This window comes from Sodiomyces alcalophilus (genome assembly GCF_042370955.1).
Source record: "Sodiomyces alcalophilus JCM 7366 unplaced genomic scaffold ACRALscaffold_2, whole genome shotgun sequence".
Taxonomy (NCBI): domain Eukaryota; kingdom Fungi; phylum Ascomycota; class Sordariomycetes; order Glomerellales; family Plectosphaerellaceae; genus Sodiomyces; species Sodiomyces alcalophilus.
The window spans coordinates 3,813,497-3,832,813 of record NW_027263533.1 but is presented as its reverse complement, the minus strand read 5'-3'; the positions used below and the strand labels follow the sequence as shown (position 1 = coordinate 3,832,813).

At 53.2% G+C, this 19,317-nt stretch overlaps 9 protein-coding genes and 1 non-coding gene across 10 annotated transcripts; 7 read left to right on the top strand and 3 right to left on the bottom strand.

Annotated features, from left to right (window-relative positions):
* The first annotated feature begins 62 nt into the window (after window positions 1-62).
* ACRALDRAFT_1075062 (uncharacterized protein) lies at window positions 63-2,186 on the top strand. Its single transcript, XM_071018321.1, has 4 exons — window positions 63-254; window positions 383-600; window positions 752-1,182; window positions 1,254-2,186. Exons 1-4 carry the CDS (start codon window positions 214-216, stop codon window positions 1,875-1,877), a joined length of 1,314 nt encoding a protein of 437 aa, XP_070877503.1. The 5' UTR covers window positions 63-213; the 3' UTR covers window positions 1,878-2,186.
* Window positions 2,187-2,517: 331 nt separating this feature from the next.
* On the bottom strand, window positions 2,518-4,778 carry ACRALDRAFT_1061672 (uncharacterized protein). The gene is made up of 5 exons (XM_071016460.1): window positions 4,208-4,778; window positions 3,681-4,145; window positions 3,471-3,585; window positions 3,238-3,385; window positions 2,518-3,119 (listed from the first exon to the last, which is right to left on the bottom strand). Exons 1-5 carry the CDS (start codon window positions 4,283-4,285, stop codon window positions 2,618-2,620), a joined length of 1,308 nt encoding a protein of 435 aa, XP_070877502.1. The 5' UTR covers window positions 4,286-4,778; the 3' UTR covers window positions 2,518-2,617.
* Window positions 4,779-5,308: 530 nt separating this feature from the next.
* Window positions 5,309-6,805, top strand: ACRALDRAFT_2026028 (uncharacterized protein; the record flags this gene model as incomplete). Its single annotated transcript, XM_071020365.1, has 3 exons — window positions 5,309-5,398; window positions 5,484-6,435; window positions 6,546-6,805. The coding sequence occupies 3 exons, from the start codon at window positions 5,309-5,311 to the stop codon at window positions 6,803-6,805; spliced, it is 1,302 nt and encodes a 433-aa protein (XP_070877501.1).
* Window positions 6,806-7,302: 497 nt separating this feature from the next.
* Window positions 7,303-8,507, bottom strand: ACRALDRAFT_2026027 (glycosyltransferase family 1 protein; the record flags this gene model as incomplete). The annotated part of the gene is made up of 5 exons (XM_071020364.1): window positions 7,303-7,338; window positions 7,531-7,650; window positions 7,730-7,793; window positions 7,893-8,189; window positions 8,269-8,507. The coding sequence occupies 5 exons, from the start codon at window positions 8,505-8,507 to the stop codon at window positions 7,303-7,305; spliced, it is 756 nt and encodes a 251-aa protein (XP_070877500.1).
* A 1,768-nt stretch (window positions 8,508-10,275) lies between these two features.
* On the top strand, window positions 10,276-11,432 carry ACRALDRAFT_1075060 (uncharacterized protein). Its single transcript, XM_071018320.1, has 4 exons — window positions 10,276-10,559; window positions 10,615-10,655; window positions 10,731-10,793; window positions 10,852-11,432. The coding sequence occupies exons 1-4, from the start codon at window positions 10,424-10,426 to the stop codon at window positions 10,948-10,950; spliced, it is 339 nt and encodes a 112-aa protein (XP_070877499.1). The 5' UTR covers window positions 10,276-10,423; the 3' UTR covers window positions 10,951-11,432.
* A 142-nt stretch (window positions 11,433-11,574) lies between these two features.
* ACRALDRAFT_207628 (uncharacterized protein) lies at window positions 11,575-11,837 on the top strand (the record flags this gene model as incomplete). The annotated part of the gene is made up of 2 exons (XM_071022283.1): window positions 11,575-11,590; window positions 11,692-11,837. 2 exons carry the CDS (start codon window positions 11,575-11,577, stop codon window positions 11,835-11,837), a joined length of 162 nt encoding a protein of 53 aa, XP_070877498.1.
* ACRALDRAFT_1080296 (60S ribosomal protein eL14) lies at window positions 11,750-12,935 on the top strand. Its single transcript, XM_071018998.1, has 2 exons — window positions 11,750-12,073; window positions 12,186-12,935. Exons 1-2 carry the CDS (start codon window positions 11,945-11,947, stop codon window positions 12,498-12,500), a joined length of 444 nt encoding a protein of 147 aa, XP_070877497.1. The 5' UTR covers window positions 11,750-11,944; the 3' UTR covers window positions 12,501-12,935.
* A 1,757-nt stretch (window positions 12,936-14,692) lies between these two features.
* Window positions 14,693-15,742, top strand: ACRALDRAFT_1080294 (uncharacterized protein; the record flags this gene model as incomplete). Its single annotated transcript, XM_071018997.1, has 4 exons — window positions 14,693-14,701; window positions 14,837-15,232; window positions 15,345-15,431; window positions 15,494-15,742. The coding sequence occupies 4 exons, from the start codon at window positions 14,693-14,695 to the stop codon at window positions 15,521-15,523; spliced, it is 522 nt and encodes a 173-aa protein (XP_070877496.1). The 3' UTR covers window positions 15,524-15,742.
* Window positions 15,743-17,117: 1,375 nt separating this feature from the next.
* On the top strand, window positions 17,118-17,209 carry ACRALDRAFT_t102. Its single transcript has one exon. It is a non-coding gene; the product is annotated as a tRNA-Pro (tRNA).
* Window positions 17,210-17,950: 741 nt separating this feature from the next.
* On the bottom strand, window positions 17,951-18,193 carry ACRALDRAFT_2040650 (uncharacterized protein; the record flags this gene model as incomplete). Its single annotated transcript, XM_071021079.1, has 1 exon — window positions 17,951-18,193. The coding sequence occupies one exon, from the start codon at window positions 18,191-18,193 to the stop codon at window positions 17,951-17,953; it is 243 nt and encodes an 80-aa protein (XP_070877495.1).
* Between the last annotated feature and the right edge of the window lie 1,124 nt (window positions 18,194-19,317).

Sequence of the window (19,317 nt, the reverse complement as noted above, 5' to 3'; positions counted from 1 at the left end):
ACATATGAATGGGCCCAATTGTGTATAAAAGAAGGGCAAAGAAGGCGGCAGGAGAGAAATGAAAGTTGGCATCACAGCTTGATAGTACGAAGTAAGACGGACCATTAGCATCCCTGTGTCAACGGCCGGCCTCTTCCGCTGCGTATTGTTGCCCCCTTTCCCGAGCGGAAGCGCCTTCTCACCCGCCGCCTTGGAGAGATCTTCCCGTTCGACATGACAGTAGAGGACGCAGGTCATATTCGCATCGCAATTTGGTAAGTCCGGCGGCATGCCGTCATACACCCACCCCCAGGGCGATGAAGATACCATATTGGAAACAAGGCACTCTGGTCTCAGGACAAGGCTAACTTCTAGGTGCTGCGTACTACGCGCACGCCCTTAGCGGAGCCGGTATTTCAGGCCTCGCACTAGCGGCATTCCTTTCGAGCCTCGATCGCGAATCCCGGCTGTCGGTAGATTTGTACGAATCGTCGGCAGAAGTGCGCATGTCCGGAGCAGGCATCGCTGTATGGAAGCGGTATTGGGATCTCCTCGGAGACGAGCTAGGATTCGAGAAAGCATGTGTCGATCAGGGTCTCTCGGCACCCGATTGGAGTAAAGGTGCGTGCAATCTAATTCCGGGTCTGCGCCCATGGCTTAGGATCCGCACTTGTGTGGCCGGCCAAGGAATGGGAAACAGGCCCTGGACAAATAAAAAAAAAAAAAGAAAAAGAAAAAAGAAAGAAAAGAGAATCCCTGACACATGATGTAGTTCGTGGTCCCGTGGTCCGCAAGTCAGACACGGCCGGGGCAGGGGGTCATGAATTCTGCGCCCTCAGTCATGGGCCGACGGTGATTCCGAGGTCGGCGATGTCTAGCATCCTTGCCGGAAAGTTAGACCCATCCCGCTGTAGGCTCCATCTACAGCGGCGCTTCACGCATTACGAGGAGGCTACAGCGCCAAATGGTAGGACCACGACTGTCCTCCATTTCGAGGACGGCACCAAGGCAGAATGCGACTTGCTTGTGGGGGCCGACGGCGTCTTCTCTCGAGTCCGTCGTGTGCTCTTCGAGGGTCAGCCCGAGTTTGCGCAGCACCACTTCAGCGGACAGATAGCCTACCGCATGTCTTGCAGCGCTGACGCTATCCAACGGTTACGCGCCAAAAAGCCAGACCATGCCGCACTGCGGGGCTTCACAATCGTAAGTTGAGCGGGATAAGACAGCTTCGACGCTTTCGGATTATGTGGTACTGATGAGTGGGGGGAAAACAGTGGTCAGGCCGGGGCAAGCATGTTACATCGAACTTGGTCGGAGACCAAATCCAGATGACGGCTTGGGACAATGTCTCAGAGAAAGTCCTGAGTGCCTGGTCGGATACCAAGGTACGCGACGTTCCCAGGGAATCTGTTTCCAGCCTATTTCGGACGTGGGAGCCAGATCTGGTCAGCCTCCTGGACCACGCAGAAGATACGGCCTCGCGCTGGCCAATCTATGTCGCTGCTCACCTCCCTCGTTTCGCCAAGGGCGGCCATGTAGTGCTGGTGGGCGACGCGGCGCATGGTATGACGCCGCACCAGGGTCTTGGGGGTGGTCAAGGGATTGAAGACGCCTTCATTCTGGCAAGCCTGTTGACGTACCGGGACGCACGCCGAGACATGCTTCCTGATCTGCTGGCCACATACGATGAAGTGCGGCGGCCCGCATCGCAGCGGGTAGCAGACCAATCTCTGGTCAATGGTCAGAATTTTGCCTTTCTTCGGTCATCGTGTCTCACCACCACTGGCAAGGAACTGGTAACGGCCTGCGACTGGCTGGTGGACGACGACAAGGGCAACTGCAAGGGGGAGGCTGACAGGGCACGGGCCCTGCTGGAAATTCGGCTTCGGGAAGGATGATCAGACAGGGCTGATCATGCGGCTTCAGCTTTGGAACAGTTTTGGGATCGCCTGCAGATCACTGCTTTGAGTGGGAAAATATGCAGGTCGTGCTTGTGCATGGGGCTGAGACATGCATTTTCATCCTTGTATTTTCTAAATGACGGCTGTTCTTCGCTGCTACGCTTGTTATACCTAGTGATGCCACAGGACCAGATTGGCCGCATACTTCAGCTCGAGGCCTGCATGCTGGAGAAGCGTGTCTAGCCCGAAAGAGCATATGGTCTCAAGTCGAAATAAAAGTGCAACATAGTTTGAAAGACATGCAGGGCATGGTATAATCGTAGGGACGTCTGGCATCATCCACTGTATATTTTCGCAAAACTCGGCTCAGTAGGCCCCAGGGCCCTCTGCTCCGTGGGTGATGTTGTCGTGAATCGGGATATCGTCGACTCCCTGAGTGAAGTTGGTTTGCTCGAGGAGTCGGGCAGGCATGGTACATGCATGAATTAGGGAGCCCGGGGGAATGTAAATCCGGGATCAGTAATCTACAAAAGACACAGCACACGTAATCGCACGTGACGTGACTGGCAATTGCTTCGCCTCTTGGATTTCCAACAAGCAACCACATGACATTCCCCGATTGTATTGGATCTACGATCGGTTCATCAACGAGACGTGGATTTCGGGACCAAACAGTACGACATGATGAAAGGTGGAAATTCCAAAGGCAATGGGACTATCCTCTATCTCCTGAACGTCTAACCACACCTCAGAACATCCAGGAAGCCCTGGATGACCAAGTGATTCTCCTCGGCTGTGCCCACCGTCACCCTCAGACATCCGCTGCACCCAGGATTACTTCCGATATAGCGCACGGCGATTCCATGACGAGACCTCAGAAGCTCGCACACATCTCTAGCCCGGGCTCCGTCGGGCACCCTAACTCCGTCGTCCCGTCGTCCAGGATCGCCAAAATCCTCGTCCCTGGGTCGCTCCCAGATGGGCAGCACCACAAAGTTTGCAGCGTTGCCTCCAATAGGCGGGCCGGCTCCACGGCTTATGAATGATGTCGAGCTAAATTCCTGCACAAGCCATGTCCGGTTATTCTTCACTTCGGCCACAAGAGCCCTTCTTGCGTGCTCCCGCGCAGGAGACAACGCCGCCATGGCGATGGCTGCCGAGGGAGATGGGATGGAAAATGGTATCTGCACCTTCTTGAGCACCTCCGTGATGGCCTCATGTGCGTACAGTACTCCGAGTCTGCCGTCCGTTACTCTCTTTGTCAGCGATATCACACGAGGCGTTTCTTGTCTCCATCCAGCCACCCCAAGATCCATTGAATGGCGATTGTGGTTCCTGAACGCGTCGTCGTACATACCTTACCCCAGCTAGTCCATGTGTTTTGCTGAGCGTCTGGAGAATCACTAGGTGGGGGAACTCCTCCATCATGGATATGGCTGAGTTCCTCTCTGCGTCGGGGGCAAAGTCGATGTACGCCTCGTCGATGACGAGTAGACCCTTGAGTGCTGATGGAAATACGCCGCCCATGTCAGCCGAGACTGCAGTATGAAAGCTTGGGAAAATCAATGGTGGTCTTGGTGTTTGACTCACCTCCGCTCTCCAGGATCTTCCTTATGCTCCTCAGCGGGATCAAAGTCCCCGTGGGGTTGCCGGGCGAGGCGAGGAATACTAGCTTCACGTCATTCTCCCTGATGATGCCAATGACCTATGTACAGCAAAAAAGGAGAGAGGCGAGCGAGTCAGTAACCACCGGACCATTCGGCAACGCAGCTGGTCATCTGGAAATGGGTATGGACACACCTCGTCCTCGTCCAGATGAAAGTCGCCGCCGCTCAGCCGGAGGCAGGACGTTAGCACGCGAACCTCGTCCAGCTCAGCACGCATAGCATAGAGAGGAAAGGCCGGCGGTGTGATGAGGATGGCGTCTCGAGAGGGCACGCACGTAGCGCGTATCAACGTGTCTACAAGATCAGAAGACCCCGCGCCGAAAGTGATCTTGCCAGCCCAATAGGCCGGCAGGCCTCTGGACGCCGCCAGCTGCTTCTTCAGCTTCAAGAGCGAGTTGGACGGATACCGGTGCAGATCGAGCGACTCGGAGAGCGCCAGCACTGCGGCATCATCGTCGCCCGCCCGTTTCCCCTCTGGTGTGTGCCTCCACTGTTTCCAATGACAGGCTGACAAGCATGATCCGGGAGCACTCTCGTTGGCATCCAGCAGGATGCCAGCTCGGGCTTGGCCGTCATCAATTGTGGGCGAGACGAAGGCCTAGCAGAAGAATTGAAAATGAGAAATGACCACTCAGGTGAAGACTGCGATGATCGACTTGCCTTCATCTTGAGGATGTTTGGCCGGATAAAGTCAGCCAATATTGGCTCCGGTCCGATAGGAAACGCGTACGAGCCCATCTTCGATGCGGGTATGGCTTGATTGAGCTCCCGAGTTTGTAACGCCGCCGCAGTGAAGGGTCAGTTGGACAATCTATGTCTCCGCCTTCGCGGGTTCCAAGGTATTATGAACTTTGTTCGTTTTTACAGGGCTTCGTGAGATTTTCGAGATATCTTACTGAAAGATCCTGCGGTGATGACCAGCTATCTCAACACCACGACGTCTGATAAATACAGTATGCAGGGGTTCATTGCTCCTCTTGTTCTCCAATGCAAGTTGCCAAAAACGACCCCCGTCTTCCACGTACATACGAGAGAAAGCACGTATTGTCGAAGCACTCGATGATTTACAAAGCTGGATCTGCCAACTGAAATCATACAATAGGTATTCTGATCCAATGACATGTGGGCTCCGCCTACCAATTGCTTTAGAGAATTCGAGACATACCATTCAGTAGTGGACCACCTATTAGACTTCTCGGCGATTCCCCTGTGCAGATCGTTTGGTCTCAACAGGGACGCGGCAGGGAGTTGTTTGAGAAACTCCACACACTATTTCGTCGCGAGTTGGGAATATACGCCTCGACGCACTGGGTCGGAATATTGGTTTCAGTCCAGCCGTGGTCGTGATGAGGTGCCTTACCCGGTTCGTCATGATGCACAGGATCTACGCCTTGGCATCTCATCTTACTTCGCATTTATTGGCGGTCATGCTTTTTTCGTACAATATGCAGGCCACGCCATAACGCTCATAAGGCCGAGACGGGAAGTGAGACATGATCCCGGGGTGTCGGAAAGGGCGGTGAATTTGAACGGGAACGGCCAGGGAATAACTTCTGGAGAAGTTACGAATAGCTCAGTCATTGGGCTCGCCGCGTCATGGAAGAGACGCACTGGTCCGCTGCGGCAGCCCATCTGCTATGTATGAAGGAGGCAGCAGCCTGGTGGGGAGGCGCGAACCCATAGCTAACCCCTACTGATGACACATCGACCTTCACCTTGACTCGATGCACTACCTCTGACGAAAGCAGCAGTATGGCGAAAATGACCCCAGTAACGCAGTCGAATCAGCCACCCGTGCTGATTATTGGCGCCGGGATTGCAGGCTTGGTTCTCGCTCAGGGACTTCGAAAGGTAGTTCATCCTCTAGGACCCAGAGGGAGCGCAAAGCACGCCATGAAGCATGTAGCTGGGACTGACGAAACGAGGAAAAAATTAGCTCTCTATCCCCTTTCTCGTCTTCGAGCGCGACACCGCAGCCAACAGCCGTCTGCAAGGATGGGCGCTAACAGTACACTTCGCTCTTGACCGGCTCCTGTCCATGCTCCCAGACGACATCCTCGAGAGGATCGACGACACGCAGGTCGATCCGCGTCTGTCCTCCGACAAGAGCCACTCGGTCTTCATCAACCTCGAGACGTGTGAATACAAGTGGAAGCTCCCGCCGGGCTACGGCGTTCGAAAGAGGCTATCCCGGGACCGGTTCCGGCGCCTGCTCCTATCGGGATTGGAGGAAAGCGACACGATCCTCTGGGACAAGGAATTCGTCGGCTTCCATGTCGATGAGAGCGGGCTCCCCCTGGCGCGTTTCGCCGACGGGACGCAGTATAGAGGTCGCCTGCTCGTGGGCGCTGACGGCGCATCCTCTCGCATCCGGGCGCATTTGTACGACTTGAAGGCATCCCCAACGAGGCCCCTGCCCGTCATGTTCCTGGGTACTTCGCTGGTGGTGCGCGAACCACACATTGCCGCCCTACGCGCCCTCGACCCGACTCTCTTCCAGGGCTGCCAGCCCCGAACGCGAACGTGGATGTGGTTCTCCGTAATGGAGTCTCCTGATATCAATGGAACGGCGTCGCGGCCATCCGCGGAGCGCCTCTGGAAGATTCAGCTGTGTTTGTCGTGGCTCACGCCCACCCAAGACACCGAGCATGGAGAGGGCGACTCATCGGCGCTCGACCTGTCGACCGACGCCGCACGCATCCGCGTCATGCGCCAGAAAGCCGCCGATTTCGATCCCCGTATCGCCAACGTGTTCCGACACGCCATACCCGATGACCATGGTCCCGTGCTCAAGCTCCGTCTCTTCGACTGGCATATCCCCTCCTCATCAGTCGATACTGGGGGGGCTGTGACCCTCGTTGGAGATGCAGCACACACCATGTCTATGTGTACGTCTAATTCCCCTGTCCACATCCGTCCCGGCGGCGTCTCATTGTTGCGAAGCGTCTATTGCAAGCCCTCGTGTTTATGTGTGTGTTAACATCCCTTGCTTGTACAGATAGGGGCGAAGGGTTCAACCACGCCATTCTGGATGCCTACCACCTGTTTCAGACTATCCAAGACATATCCAATGCGACAGGGCCTGGGGATAAGGCATGGCTGCAGCTAAGGGAGAAGGCCATCCGCGAGTATGAACGCGAGACGAAAGCGCGAGGCGAGGTAGCCGTGGCTATGTGTCGTGAATCTTGTTTGGAGGTGCATTACTGGGACAAGCTGTCGGAGAATAGCGTTGTGCGCCGTACCGGACAATACGTATAAGCCGTGGATATTCCCGAGTGAAAGATGAGAAATAGAAAGTAGACAGGACTGTATGTGTCTCTCCACCTCTTTCAGTCCGAGATTCTTCATGTCTTCTACACCTTGCAAACTCGGCTTCTGCCGTATATCGTCTCATGTGCTCCCCCAGACTCGTCTCTTCAGGGGCAGTAGGTCTGAATGAACTCATTCAGCGCCCTCGAGCCATGTCCGTCCGGAGACCAGCACGCGCCCAGTTCCTGCGCCAGACGCCGCGCCGTGCCGCGCTTTTTCTCTCCTTCCGGGCCGAACACTTCGTCTAGAACGCGATTGAACTCGGCCCTGGCCGCGTCGCGATCGCGGCCGTGGCTGCGTCCTGTGGCGAGAACCGGTCTCCTACCGTCTTCGCCAGTCCTCACCTCCCGGAGCTCCCAGCCTATCCCCAAGCTCTGGACGAGATGACAGGTGTTGTCAGCCTGGTCGACGGGGAATGGCCAGCATATCCTGCCAGGAGCCGTCAGTCACCTTTTGTCAGTGGTCGCCAGCAAAGAAAGCGCCTGTGTGTTGGTAAGCAGTTATACTCACAGTGGGACAGATTGGGTTGCAGCCTCCAGTGTGCTTCCCATGCCACCGTGTGTTAAGAATACGCCACACGCCTACAATGTACACTGGATCAGTCCTTGCTCTGCACTTTTGAAGGGGGGAGTTCGTCCCAGAAGAAGCCGGTAGGGGTCATGTGAACCTCGTACCTTGTGGGATAATATGGACTGCTGGGGGGCCCAGTTGGTAAAGAAATTCAGCTTGGGGTCCTCAAACATTGCTCTCAGATCCGTAATGACAGCCTCAGGACATCGGGCATGGGCCAGAATCTACAGTTTAGAAAGTGGTCGTCAGTATCCTAACGCGCCAGAGAGTGAGTCGGTTGATGTAGGGTAATGGTTAGCATACGTAGGGGATTTCCTTAGCCTTCAACGACGAAAGGAGATCGTGGAGTCGCTCGTTGGAAGATGGCCTTAGGGGGAGACAATCAAAGTCAGCGGCTAAGACTTAAAAAGAACGACGCTCAAGATAGGACGGTGAAGAGTAGCTCAGGGCGGTGAATCCAACGCACCAATGCTCGCTCCCAAAGCTGATGTACATCAAGCTCCGTAGACCACGCTCAGCTGCAACGCGGTCAAGGAGGGCCATGGTTGCTTCGAAAGAGTCCGGGGGCATGCCGAGTCGCTCGGCGGCGAGACATTCACTCCTAAAATCCGTACCACCGTCACTGAAAGGAAGAAGAGGTCCCAGGTGGAACGTCGGTCGTCCGCGTATCGAGTTGACATATGCGTTGAATTCGTTTAAACATTCCTCCGTGTCGTAGGGAACCGACCATGATGTGACGAACCCGTCAGCTTGATGCAATAGCCTAGCAAAGAAGAAGAGTCAATAAGGCCCCTAGCTGTTGTTAAGCCTTCCTGAACCGGTGATCCCGTCCAGGGACGTACTTTGCCACCCTCGAGATCTTCTCCCAAATGTTCTCTTTCATTGCCAGAGGCAGCTCCTCCGGTTGGAACTCCCAGTCGTACATGGGAGCGATCCCAGGTAGCTTGATGATGTTCCCAGCGGTCTCGAGGCGTTGAAGCTTCTCTGTCGTGGCCTTGCCATCGTGGAATGCGCGGAGAGCATCGCCCATGGAGCCGCATTCAGGGGGTCCGGCAAACCGAAGCAGTGACAAAGGCGACATGTTCATCCACTGGAGGACGGGAGGGGACGGGGTGAAAGCCCTCACTACTTCGAACCAGGGGTATTGAAAGCCCTGCGGAGGTATAGCTGATCAGTTTTCTGTTAACCTGGAAAAGGAGTTGAGGAAACCTGCAACAGCTTACATCAAGTAAAACTACCACAGGACGAGGAACGGCCGAGAAAACGGCATCGGTCCGGTGGCAACGCATGTGCTTTTCGTCAAAAACGCATTTCCAGAGTTGCCGGAAGGGCAAGATCATTTCAGTGTCCGATTCTTCGTCATTCAACTCTCCAACGGCCAGGAGTCTGGTCATATGGAAAGAGGCACAATTAACCCCTGTGCATAGTATTTTCCCGTCCCTTGCTCAGAGATGAGGAGTAGAACGACTGGACGCTCGTGTACTTGCCTGATAACGCCGAGGCGAGGTTCATCCGCGTGGTCTTGGTATCGGCGTAGCTCGCGGGCCAGCTTCTCGTAGATATCGCCGACGTTGGCGATGAGGAAAGAGATGACAACCGGTTGCCTTGCTACGATTTTGGAAGCAAGAAAACAGAGAGGACGCAAGTGGCCTGTATAAAATATTCATCAGTATGTCGGCTCTTCTCCCAACAACGGCAATCCAGGATAACGAGAGGCCATATAAGGAGACACACTCATTCCCGGCTTGGCCGAGAAAACCATATGAGTCTGCCTCATGATCACAGGCCAGTTGTCGAGATGCGAATGTGGATAAAAATGTAAAAGGTGAGATCTCTGGTGATTCGCGGTTGTCTTTGGACCTGTGGTAGAGTGGAGGGATTGATTATCACTGTGCTTCAGCCTAGTCGTTATCACCGTCTCCAAGGTTGTTATGCCACGACTTATATGTTAGTTTGCCCTGCTCTGCCGTGATGGAAGGAAGATTATGCACGATGCTAGACTGAGCATAAGATGAGGACAACTGAACAGCACATGCGTCAATGTCCTCTTGGTTCTCCGTCGAGAACATGATACCCACTGGTGCTGAGTTGCTGAGGCGGGGCTGCATCATTAGGTCATGCATGCAGCATGTTCAAGCGGATCACAGTGGTGTGTAGCTAGCACACCTCCTCTGCAGAGGTTTCAGTCCAAGGTGAACACGGTCCGAAACGCACACCCTTTTCGCAGGGCTGATCTTGACCATGGTTTTCGGTGCCACTGCGAACGGTGTACACGAATGCGTGGAAGGCGACGGGTATGTCTGTAGCAGTCACCGTAGACACTGTCTCCTGGGGACTAGGCCATAGCAGCCTCACATTACTGCACAGCCATCCTGGGACCTCGTGAGCTTAGAACACCAGGTAGATATCCTGGTTTGGAGATGACATGGCAGAGGCATTTGCCATCCAGGCCCATCTAAGGCTTTGGGACGACCGCTTTTCTAACGCATGTCTCGACGACGCTGAAATACAGTCTCTTCGACTGGACACCAAAGGTTATTTGATTCAGAACCAAGTTCTGGTTGAGCAGCGATAGACCTGACAATTCATATCGTTTTTTTCGTGTCCGTGCCGAGTACCTAACTGAACAAACATCCTTTTTAAGTAACATGTACCCGACTGACATTACCTTGTACCTACATTAGGTACCACCAGTTCAAGACCTGGGTACTCATACTCCTGTTCTATGACGTAGAATATCTACTTATTCGAGAAACAGCCATCCTCGAACAAAGATAGGGGACCCAGGGGGGAAATGACGTAGACTAGGAGACGGCGTTCAGGTTCTGACGCTAGATAATGGGATCCCTAGACAATCAGCATCCTCTGCTGCTTCACTGAACACGAACCACTTCACTGCACGAAGTGAAAACCTCCTAATCCAAAGCGACCACATACCACGCAGACCATATACTGTTCTCTACTCTCCCAGTGCATTCTTTACCATCATCTAGCACCATGTCTGGATACTCGAATGTTGGCAACCGGCAAGTCTACGAGGCCGGCGATCAGAGACAAGTCAAAGCGTCTGAGATGCAAAAGGCCGACAGATACAATGAAGGCCAACCCCATTCCCACAAGAGCCTCGATTCGAGTAAGCTGCTCAAGAGAAGTAAGAGAAGAAGGCCATGTAACTGACAGACTTTCAGAGGATGAGAGAACCATCGCCAACAAGCTAGCAGCAGAAGAGGTCAGCAATGTTCCAATGCGCAGAGGTCTCGTCACGTCACCAGTAACACTGAACTGACATCAAACCGCACCACAGAAAAAGAATGAAGATCGTGAGGACCCTGAAACTAAGATGTCTAAGCGGGATCCAACTCTTCCGGTACGAGAAATATTACCTCCCCGACCGTATACATCATCTGACAGGCAGTTTTCTTCAGGCAAAGATGCATGGCAACGAGCCGTCCAAAGGCGCCAAGGTGGACGCGGAGCTGGCCGCGGAGGAGGAAGCTGAATTGAAGCGGAAAGGTAAGGCATGAGTGTTTTGTCTCAAGAGTAGAGCCATGAGGAACAGAAGACAGCTGGCAGGTATAAGCCCAATATCATCTCGATCTCTGCCATGATACATTGAATGGACACCCTTGGCTCCCAAAGTAATCTTCTCAGCCACGCTGTCTACCTAGTCTCGCGCGCAGTGCTCGTGGCAAGATCGTGTCACTAGGCAGGTAGACGTAGTCAAGAGTGTAATCGGAATAACGCGTCTTTTGTTTATTTGTCATGAACTATCAACATCGACCGATCCTCCAAAAACTGCAATCATTGCCCGGATGGATTTCGTTATGGACAAGCCTTCGAACCTGGGAATAGTCAGCGACCGGTCATAAAACGTCATAACGACTTCCAAATCAAGGTACAAAACAACAACTCGCGTCAGAATATGTAAGAATTGAATATCATGTATGCCCACGATATAGCTACTCCGGCGAAAGAGAGCCATCATGTGCAATCAATCGCAAATTACATCATCATACGCAAAATATAGGAGAAGAGGAAGTGTTTGCATACCTTTCTAGATGGGCTTCGCCAATCTTGAATCCAAATTGATCCCTGGCTGCTGAATGGGAGAAGAGGAGAAGGTAGGAATAAGAAGAGAGCTGGATGGGATGAGCAGCTTCATATGTGAAAAAAAAAAAAAAAAAAAAAAAAAAAAAAAAGCGCTGGCCTGGATAACCGGCGGAACCTCGGAATATTACCTGATTACCTAACCCGCCACAGCGTAGCCTGCTTGAGAGCACGGACCACCCGCCACTTTAGGGCCAGGATTGAATTTCGTCCGCACAAGTTGCATCTGCAAAAAGTTGTCGATTGGTGTGCGCTCGTCAAGACCAAGTCCCCGACATTCAACCACACACCACCGAGCACTTGATCGTCTTCGGGTAAGCAACCAACAGCACTTGCCCGCCCTTTCGACCTTGTAATATAATATCATCGACCATTCTGACAACCACCCTCCTTCTAGATCGACAATAAAAAATGGGTGACGCTACCATCGAGGGATCCCAGTGGCGCCTGGTTGAGGTCGGCCGTGTCGTCCTCATCCAGGACGGCCACCCATACGCCGGTCGTCTGGCCGCCATCGTCGAGATTATCGACCACAAGCGCGTACGTTGAACATTTGCGTCCCTGCTTCTTTCCAATTCGGACGTCCTCTTTTTTTTTTGGGCGGGCCGTTTTTGTCGGATTGCAGCAATGTTGACACAAGTTCCGTCCACAGGTCCTGGTCGAGGGCCCCTCCTCAAACCCCGATCTCGCCGTTCCCCGTCAATCGCTTCCCCTCGCCTCTGCCCTCCTCTCTTCCCTCACCATCGACAAGCTTCCCCGCGGCGCCCGCCACGCCGCCCTCAAGAAGTTCTGGCAGGAGGCCAATATCGACGAGAAGTGGAAGGAGACCAACTGGTTCAAGCGCCGGACTCAGATTGAGCGGAGGAAGAACCTTACCGACTTTGACCGCTTCAAGGTCATGCGCCTCAAGAAGCAGCGCCGCTTCGCTGAGCGGAAGGAGCTCGCCAAGATCAAGGCCTCGGCGTAAACAACAAAAGGGGACTGCCGCTACGAGGTCCAAAATGAAATCGTGGTAAACTGGGTAGTTGGCTACCCTGGGGCAAATGGTTGGTTCGTTTTAGAGCGTGGACGGCATGGAATCCAGGAATGGTCTGCATCACAACAACAATGGCGGCATAAGGCTTCTGCTGCGTTTTTTCTTCTCTTTTTTTCCTCCGAAACTGGAAGGGGTGTATGTCACAATCATCACCAAGATGACCGGCGTCGATATGGAACTCAAGAGGAAAAGAAAATGAACACTTCATGGCAACCAGTGGGGAGACTTCGGTATTTATGGGAACTCTCTATAGTGCGGCCCAGATGAATTACTACCTAGTAAAAACCCCGTCATAACACTGTAATTCCTGGCACACTCTGATTTCTATTGAGATGACCAAAGGGCCCATGACTCTGGCTATTGTCCTCTCATTCATGGGGGCCGTTAATCCTGGACGCCGTGGACCGTGACGCCCGGCTGGTTGCTTGTGGAAATCGCGGAGAATAAGCGATTACTAAATCCACTTAGTAAGCGGGGTCTGTTGCCAAACCCTAGAATTTCGTTCTTTCCTGAGCATCACCACAAGGCCTGCGAACTAAACAGCGACAAGAAGGGAGATCATTTGACTTTGAATCTCGGTAAGCCAATCCTGCGAAATCGCACGCATCGAATTACCCCCGAGTTGTTCTGTGTAGCTGGCTGGAATTTACACGTCTGTGCCATTTCTCGCTCCACACAAAGGAACCCACCAAATCAAATGATTGCGCCCCTCCCCACGATCTCACAAAGCTGACTCCTCACGTACTACCATTTACCAGTTCCGACAAGATGGCGAACCCCCGTGTTGAAGAACTCCCTGAGGAGGAGCCCAAGAAGGCCCAGGTTGAGGAGCTTGACTCCGATTCCGATTCCGAGTCTGAAGCTGAGGCTGAGGTCGAGACCGAGGCCCAGGGCATTCCCTCCGGCAGCGCGACTACCGTCATCCAGTCCCGCAACGAAAAGAAGGCCCGCAAGCTCCTTGAGAAGCTGCACCTGACCCGAGTCCAGGGCATTACCCGCGTCACCCTCCGCCGTCCCAAGAACGTGAGTCTCTTAGCGCAGCCAGCGGCCTAATCATGTTGGAGTATGAAGGTTGCGTGGTATATCGGCAGCGCGGTGGGCTAATTACCGGGTGGGACAATTAGATCCTCTTCGTCATCAACAACCCCGAGGTCTACAAGTCGCCTAACAGCAACACCTACATGTGAGTTTCTGTTCCCATCGTTTTCTGGTACGCCTTGCGCACAAAATACTGATACCCCGCCCCCGCCTTTCAGCGTCTTTGGTGAGGCTAAGATCGAGGACCTCAACGCCTCCGCCCAGGCGGCCGCCGCCCAGCAGCTCGCCGCTGCCGGCAACACCGAGCACGACCACGCTGGCCACACCCACGGCGAGTCCAGCAAGGCCGCCGCTCCGGAGGCCAAGGAGGAGGAGGAAGAAGACGATGACGACGACGAGGAGGTAGACACCGAGGGCATCGAGGAGAAGGACATCGAACTGGTGATGAACCAGGCGAGCGTCTCTCGGAAGAAGGCTATCAAGGCGCTGAAGGAAAATGACAACGATATTGTCAATTCCATCATGGCATTGAGTATCTGATACAACGCTAGCAATCTGGGTTCTGGTTCGAAAAGAAACGAGCGAACATGCTCTTCTTGATGGTATGAAACATCGGTAACCGAAAAAAAGGATGGGCGGACCGGTTCACGTATAGTGCATGATGAGTTTGACGTACTCAATGAGATCAATTTTCTCGAAACAGCGCATTGTTCCCTACGGCGGGCTGTTTAATTATCTGCAGCGTCGTGATGCATTTCCCTATTTCATCCGACAGACCTCTCCCTACAGATGTAAAGCACCAGAGTTTTTTTCTTGACATTCTCTCGCTCGAAAATGACACTTATATGCGGTAATGACGTTTGGTCTCTGTGATGCAAGACCATCATCCAGGCCATTGTAGTACCGAATAGTGCCCGGTGGGAGGACATGGCTGGCGACCCACTATTCCATGTGACCTCTCACGTGACTACCGGCGACCCGATTGTTTCCCGCTAACTTCGGCAAAGTCGACCAGGAACCTCACGACACCAGCAAACCATCTACCCCCATCAACCTTTGGAATTTCCGTCCAACAGATCGTCACAATGGCCACAGTAAGTGTTCTCCTGCCAGTGAAGATCCCAATTGATGTCTCGATCAAGTTTTCTGCTATCGACCAAGGCGGTGACGAGCGACGCCGCCAGTTCCGATGGGGTTTTTGAGCTAATTCGTTTTTCGCGATTCAACAGCGAAGCGCAGCGCTCAGGGTCGACTGGGCCAAGGTGACCACCTCCCTCGGCCTACGAGGCCAGACCGTGGCCTCTCTTCAGGCCTTCAAGAAGCGAAACGAGGACGCGCGCCGCAAGTTGCAGCAGCTGTCCGAACAGCCCACCACTGTCGACTTTGAGCAGTACCGCTCGGTGCTCAAGAACCAGGCCGTCGTTGCCGAGATTGAGAAGCGTTTCGCCGCTTTCAAGCCCGCCACCTACGACGTCAACCGCCAGATCAAGGCCATCGAGGCCTTTGAGGTTGAGGCTGTCAAGAACGCCGAGGCCACCAAGGAGCAGGTCGGCCTCGAGCTGAAGGACCTCGAGAAGACCCTGGCCAACATTGAAACGGCCCGGCCGTTCGAGGATCTCACTACGGTACGTTATGCCCTTGGACGGAAGAAACCTGGATGAGAATCTCGGGGATTGGATGAAAAGAAAGGTTCAACATGGTATGAACGGATGGCTAACCAACGTGACAAACGAACAGGAGGACATTGGCAAGGCTGCCCCCATCGTCGAGCAGAAGACCGCCGAGCTCGTTTCCAAGGGCCGCTGGTCCGTGCCGGGCTACAAGGTACCGACTATCCAGTCCCGTCGCCATGACAAACACGGGCAGTTTGCTAACAGCCTTTATAGGAGAGGTTCGGCGACTTGTCTGTGCTATAATCGACGCGGCTATTCCTCGATTCCATTTGTGTACTCTAGCATTGTAGATAGGGGAGCGGGTGACCTAAGAGAAGAGAATCATTCGCATAGCGGCCAACAGCGCTTCCGAAGATGAGAATGGAAATACTGGCCCATGTTACGCCACCTGAATTAATATGTGACGGTCTCCGAACGCTTCCGTTGTCCGGGAAACTATTCGGTTGATTGTCCTCCTTGGCCTCCTAACTGTCGGCTCTTTCCTACCTACAGGAAGCACACCCCATTCCCTTCTGGAACGAATTAATGGCATGCTGCAGTGAGTGCAAAGTCCTGTCAACCGCTTGCGCAAGGCATGCGTTGCCTGACATCGTCCGGGACACCTGAGTCATGCGGCATCCCATATAGGTTTATTGCGGCTGCCAGTTGATAGGCAGACATTAGTCTCCTGTCTGCCATCACTCCGGCGATCAGCTGTAGTCCTATTACTCCATCTGTTTAATTCAGACGCAGCACCTCATTCGCATAAATGGCAGAGATCACTATGTCCGATCTGTCGTGTCTCGTTTTTAGACAACCTCCTCTCCTGGATTTGGCATGGGTACAGCATGAGGATGGGTGCCGCTCGCAAGATCTATTCCTCTATCCTGGAATGCCAGCCCATGTGCTCAGATGACGGTCGCCAGCAACACGCCAGGATGATAGCACCAGGAGCGCCTTCTCATGACCTCACCCAGAGGGTCAAGCCCCGAAGCTTCGCAAGTCTATCATCCTGGATGGGTCTTATATACCTGTTCCCGACTTCCAGTTGATGGAGGAGGTATCTCAAGATTCGAGACCGACTATTGTGATCACCTACATTTGAGGTAGCAAACTTTGCCTGGGTTAAGTCCACAACGACACGCTCTCGTGCCGATGCATGGTCGAATCTATCTCGGGCTGATGATGACCAACGGCGACATAAAGCACGTCCGGGCGCACCTGCGGAGCGCATACATCAGCAACATAGTAACGTTGTAAACGACCACGCTTTCGTTCGGGTGGAAGAAGCGGGAGAATGGCCCAGAGCGGATCTGCTGATAACGACGGATTTGTAGGAGGAACATCTCAACCGGGTGAAGCTCTGGCCTCATACTCTCATTTATATATGCACGCCTGTATACGCCGATGCAGAATTCATCCGGGTGGTAGCCGACCCGTAACCTCATAGTTCAATTAGGAGAGTGACTGAGTTAACCATGTGTATCGTATCGTAGGCGCTCCATCCTTTAGACCAATTCATGATGAAAGCCACCCGAGATGCTCAGATACAGGTTGTAGACAGGTTGTAGATGTATCTCGTTGAGTGAATGGCATCCGCAGGCTCTTCGTTGCACTTCCTAGGATGAACAAGATGGTGTGGAATTATGCTAAACATGGATCGGCCCATCTCATCTTTGAGGTTGAAGGGATGGTGGCTACAGAACTCAACTCGTCCTGGCTTTCCTACTCCGTTGATACACTAGGGAGTTGCGAATCTGTATGAGCATACTGCGTTCTGACTATATAGGTTACCCTTTGGCACAAGTTCTCAACAATCAGCCAGCCCCTGGTCCAATCAGGGATATGCGATGAAAACGCGCCGTTGGTCTAGTGGTATGATTCTCGCTTAGGGTAACACCCAATAGCATTGCTTGCGAGAGGTCCCGGGTTCAATCCCCGGATGGCGCCCACATGTTTTGCTTTTTCTTTCTTTTTTGTTCTTCATTTCTTTTTCCCCCTGTTCTATCTACTTGGGTCGGCAGGCATCATGAGCAAGATTTCGCTCGCCCATGTATATTCGTCATCCGCCGTAGCACACATCTCCATTTATAATCAATCTTGTCTCGTCATATCCCGTCCAACAAATAAAAAAAGTTAGGCATAGTACCTATATTACAGGACAATGAACTACCAGTCCACTCGGTGATTGAAGTTTCGAGGAAATCAATGTTTCCCGATATCTTGACCTTGCATTAAAGGATATCCAGCTCTCCCAACTGCCCAAAATAGAAGAGACAGCGTTGGGAGTATCCAGCCTGTTGTCCAGTGGGGAGAGAAGTATCGAGTGAAGGAATGTTAACAACATCCACCGCTAACCCAGAACCTGGCTGACAAGAGAACGAAAGATGGGAATAGTGTGTTTCGAGACGCTCTGATTAACATTCACACTGCTCCTCCCTGAGACCACCAGTAACAAACAAGAATAAGCAAATGAAAGTACAAAGAGACCCCCGGATTAAAAATAATACAAATCAACACAAACGGCCAACCTTCCCGAGAAAATCAAAATAACAGAAAAGGCAGAAAACGCTTGCTTGCTTGCTTTGAAATGTAACGCTCCAAATCCAGTGAGATGGTTAACCCCGACACAATGACGGCGACTCAGACTCATGTTGAACTGACGCGCCCTCCGTTCTCTCAGTCCTGTCGTCACACGTTCCCACGCAGCCACTTAAGACTCATCGGAGCCTTGCTCCGGTCGATCATATGTTCCCACGGGACGGGGACTTGGGTTTTCTTGCTGACGCATCGGGCGCATTCGTCCCATGTGAATTCCGTATGTGCGATGCGGACGGTGCAGCGGCGGTGCGTTTGCCCGTATGCGGGACACCAGGCCGCTGCACCGATGAGGTGATGGCCACATCCGTAGTCGCGGCGGTACCACTCGCACATTGCGATGGCAGATGCTGTGTGTATGTTTCTGGTTTGGAGGCCCCTTTCCCCTTTTTTCTTTTCTGTGCTTGTTTTTCCCCCTTAGTCCCTAAACTCGATAGCCTTGCGTGTCGTGTTCAGGGCGCCCCTGAAGGATCGCCGCGTCTTGACGAATTAATCGTTCGGTGACCAAGGTACAGGTTCTCAAGAAGCCAGGGACAGTCGAACAGGAAACCGGCGTCGTGGGCCCAGAAGGCAATGAATGGTTGTTGGTGATAGATACGATGTGGGTGTTGCGCCAGTATGGCGGGAAGGGGGGCCGGCAGCAATGGAGTAAGAGAAGCGCCGGGGGATATATAGGAGCCGTGGTGGTCCTTTGGATCTCTGATATCTCGGTCTGGTGAGGCTCGTGGGAGTATCGGCTATCTGAGCGGCAAGGCTTTCTAGATGGCCCTGGTCGACGAACGGTTCCTGACGGCGGAGTTGACTGGGGAGGAAAGCCTTCTGGACTCGAGGTAGCAAGAAATAGGGGGAGCATTGACAGATATCCCGCACGTTCACCACAGCATTGAAGTGGGAAAGGGAAGCGAGGAGACCTAGGCTAACTGGTGAGACTTGGGTTCTTCAAAGGCCCGAAACGAATCAAATCAACTTCAAACCCAGCTGATGCTGGGTCAGCCCGTCTCCATGGGCACATTCCCATAAACTCCTTGGCCTTGGTCATGGCGGGGGAGACGCTAATGCAAAGCATGGGGATCTGAGGGCGCGTCCTTGCTTCTCCTCACATATCCAACCATGGCATTTGCTTCGTAAACAGAGACAATCATCTAAGCAAAAAGAGAGAAGCAGCGTGTCTCAACGAGAAAATATCACGGCTTAATGAGTACCTCGGCCCACTGATGCTGCAGGTTCATTGCAAAGGAAAAGACTTGGACGGCTGGACTTCCTCCTGTATAGTTGTCTGATAGCGAGCTTTGCTTTGGATGGTTGAAGCCATCATCCCCAGACCATCCACTCTGCGTCCCACATGGAATGACTGATGGGTGGGTGGTTGGCTGATCAGTAAACCAAAAGGGGCGAGGAACCCTCTCATGAAGAAGGGCGATTGGTCACAAGTCGGAGCCCGGAGTCAGATCCAAGCCAGG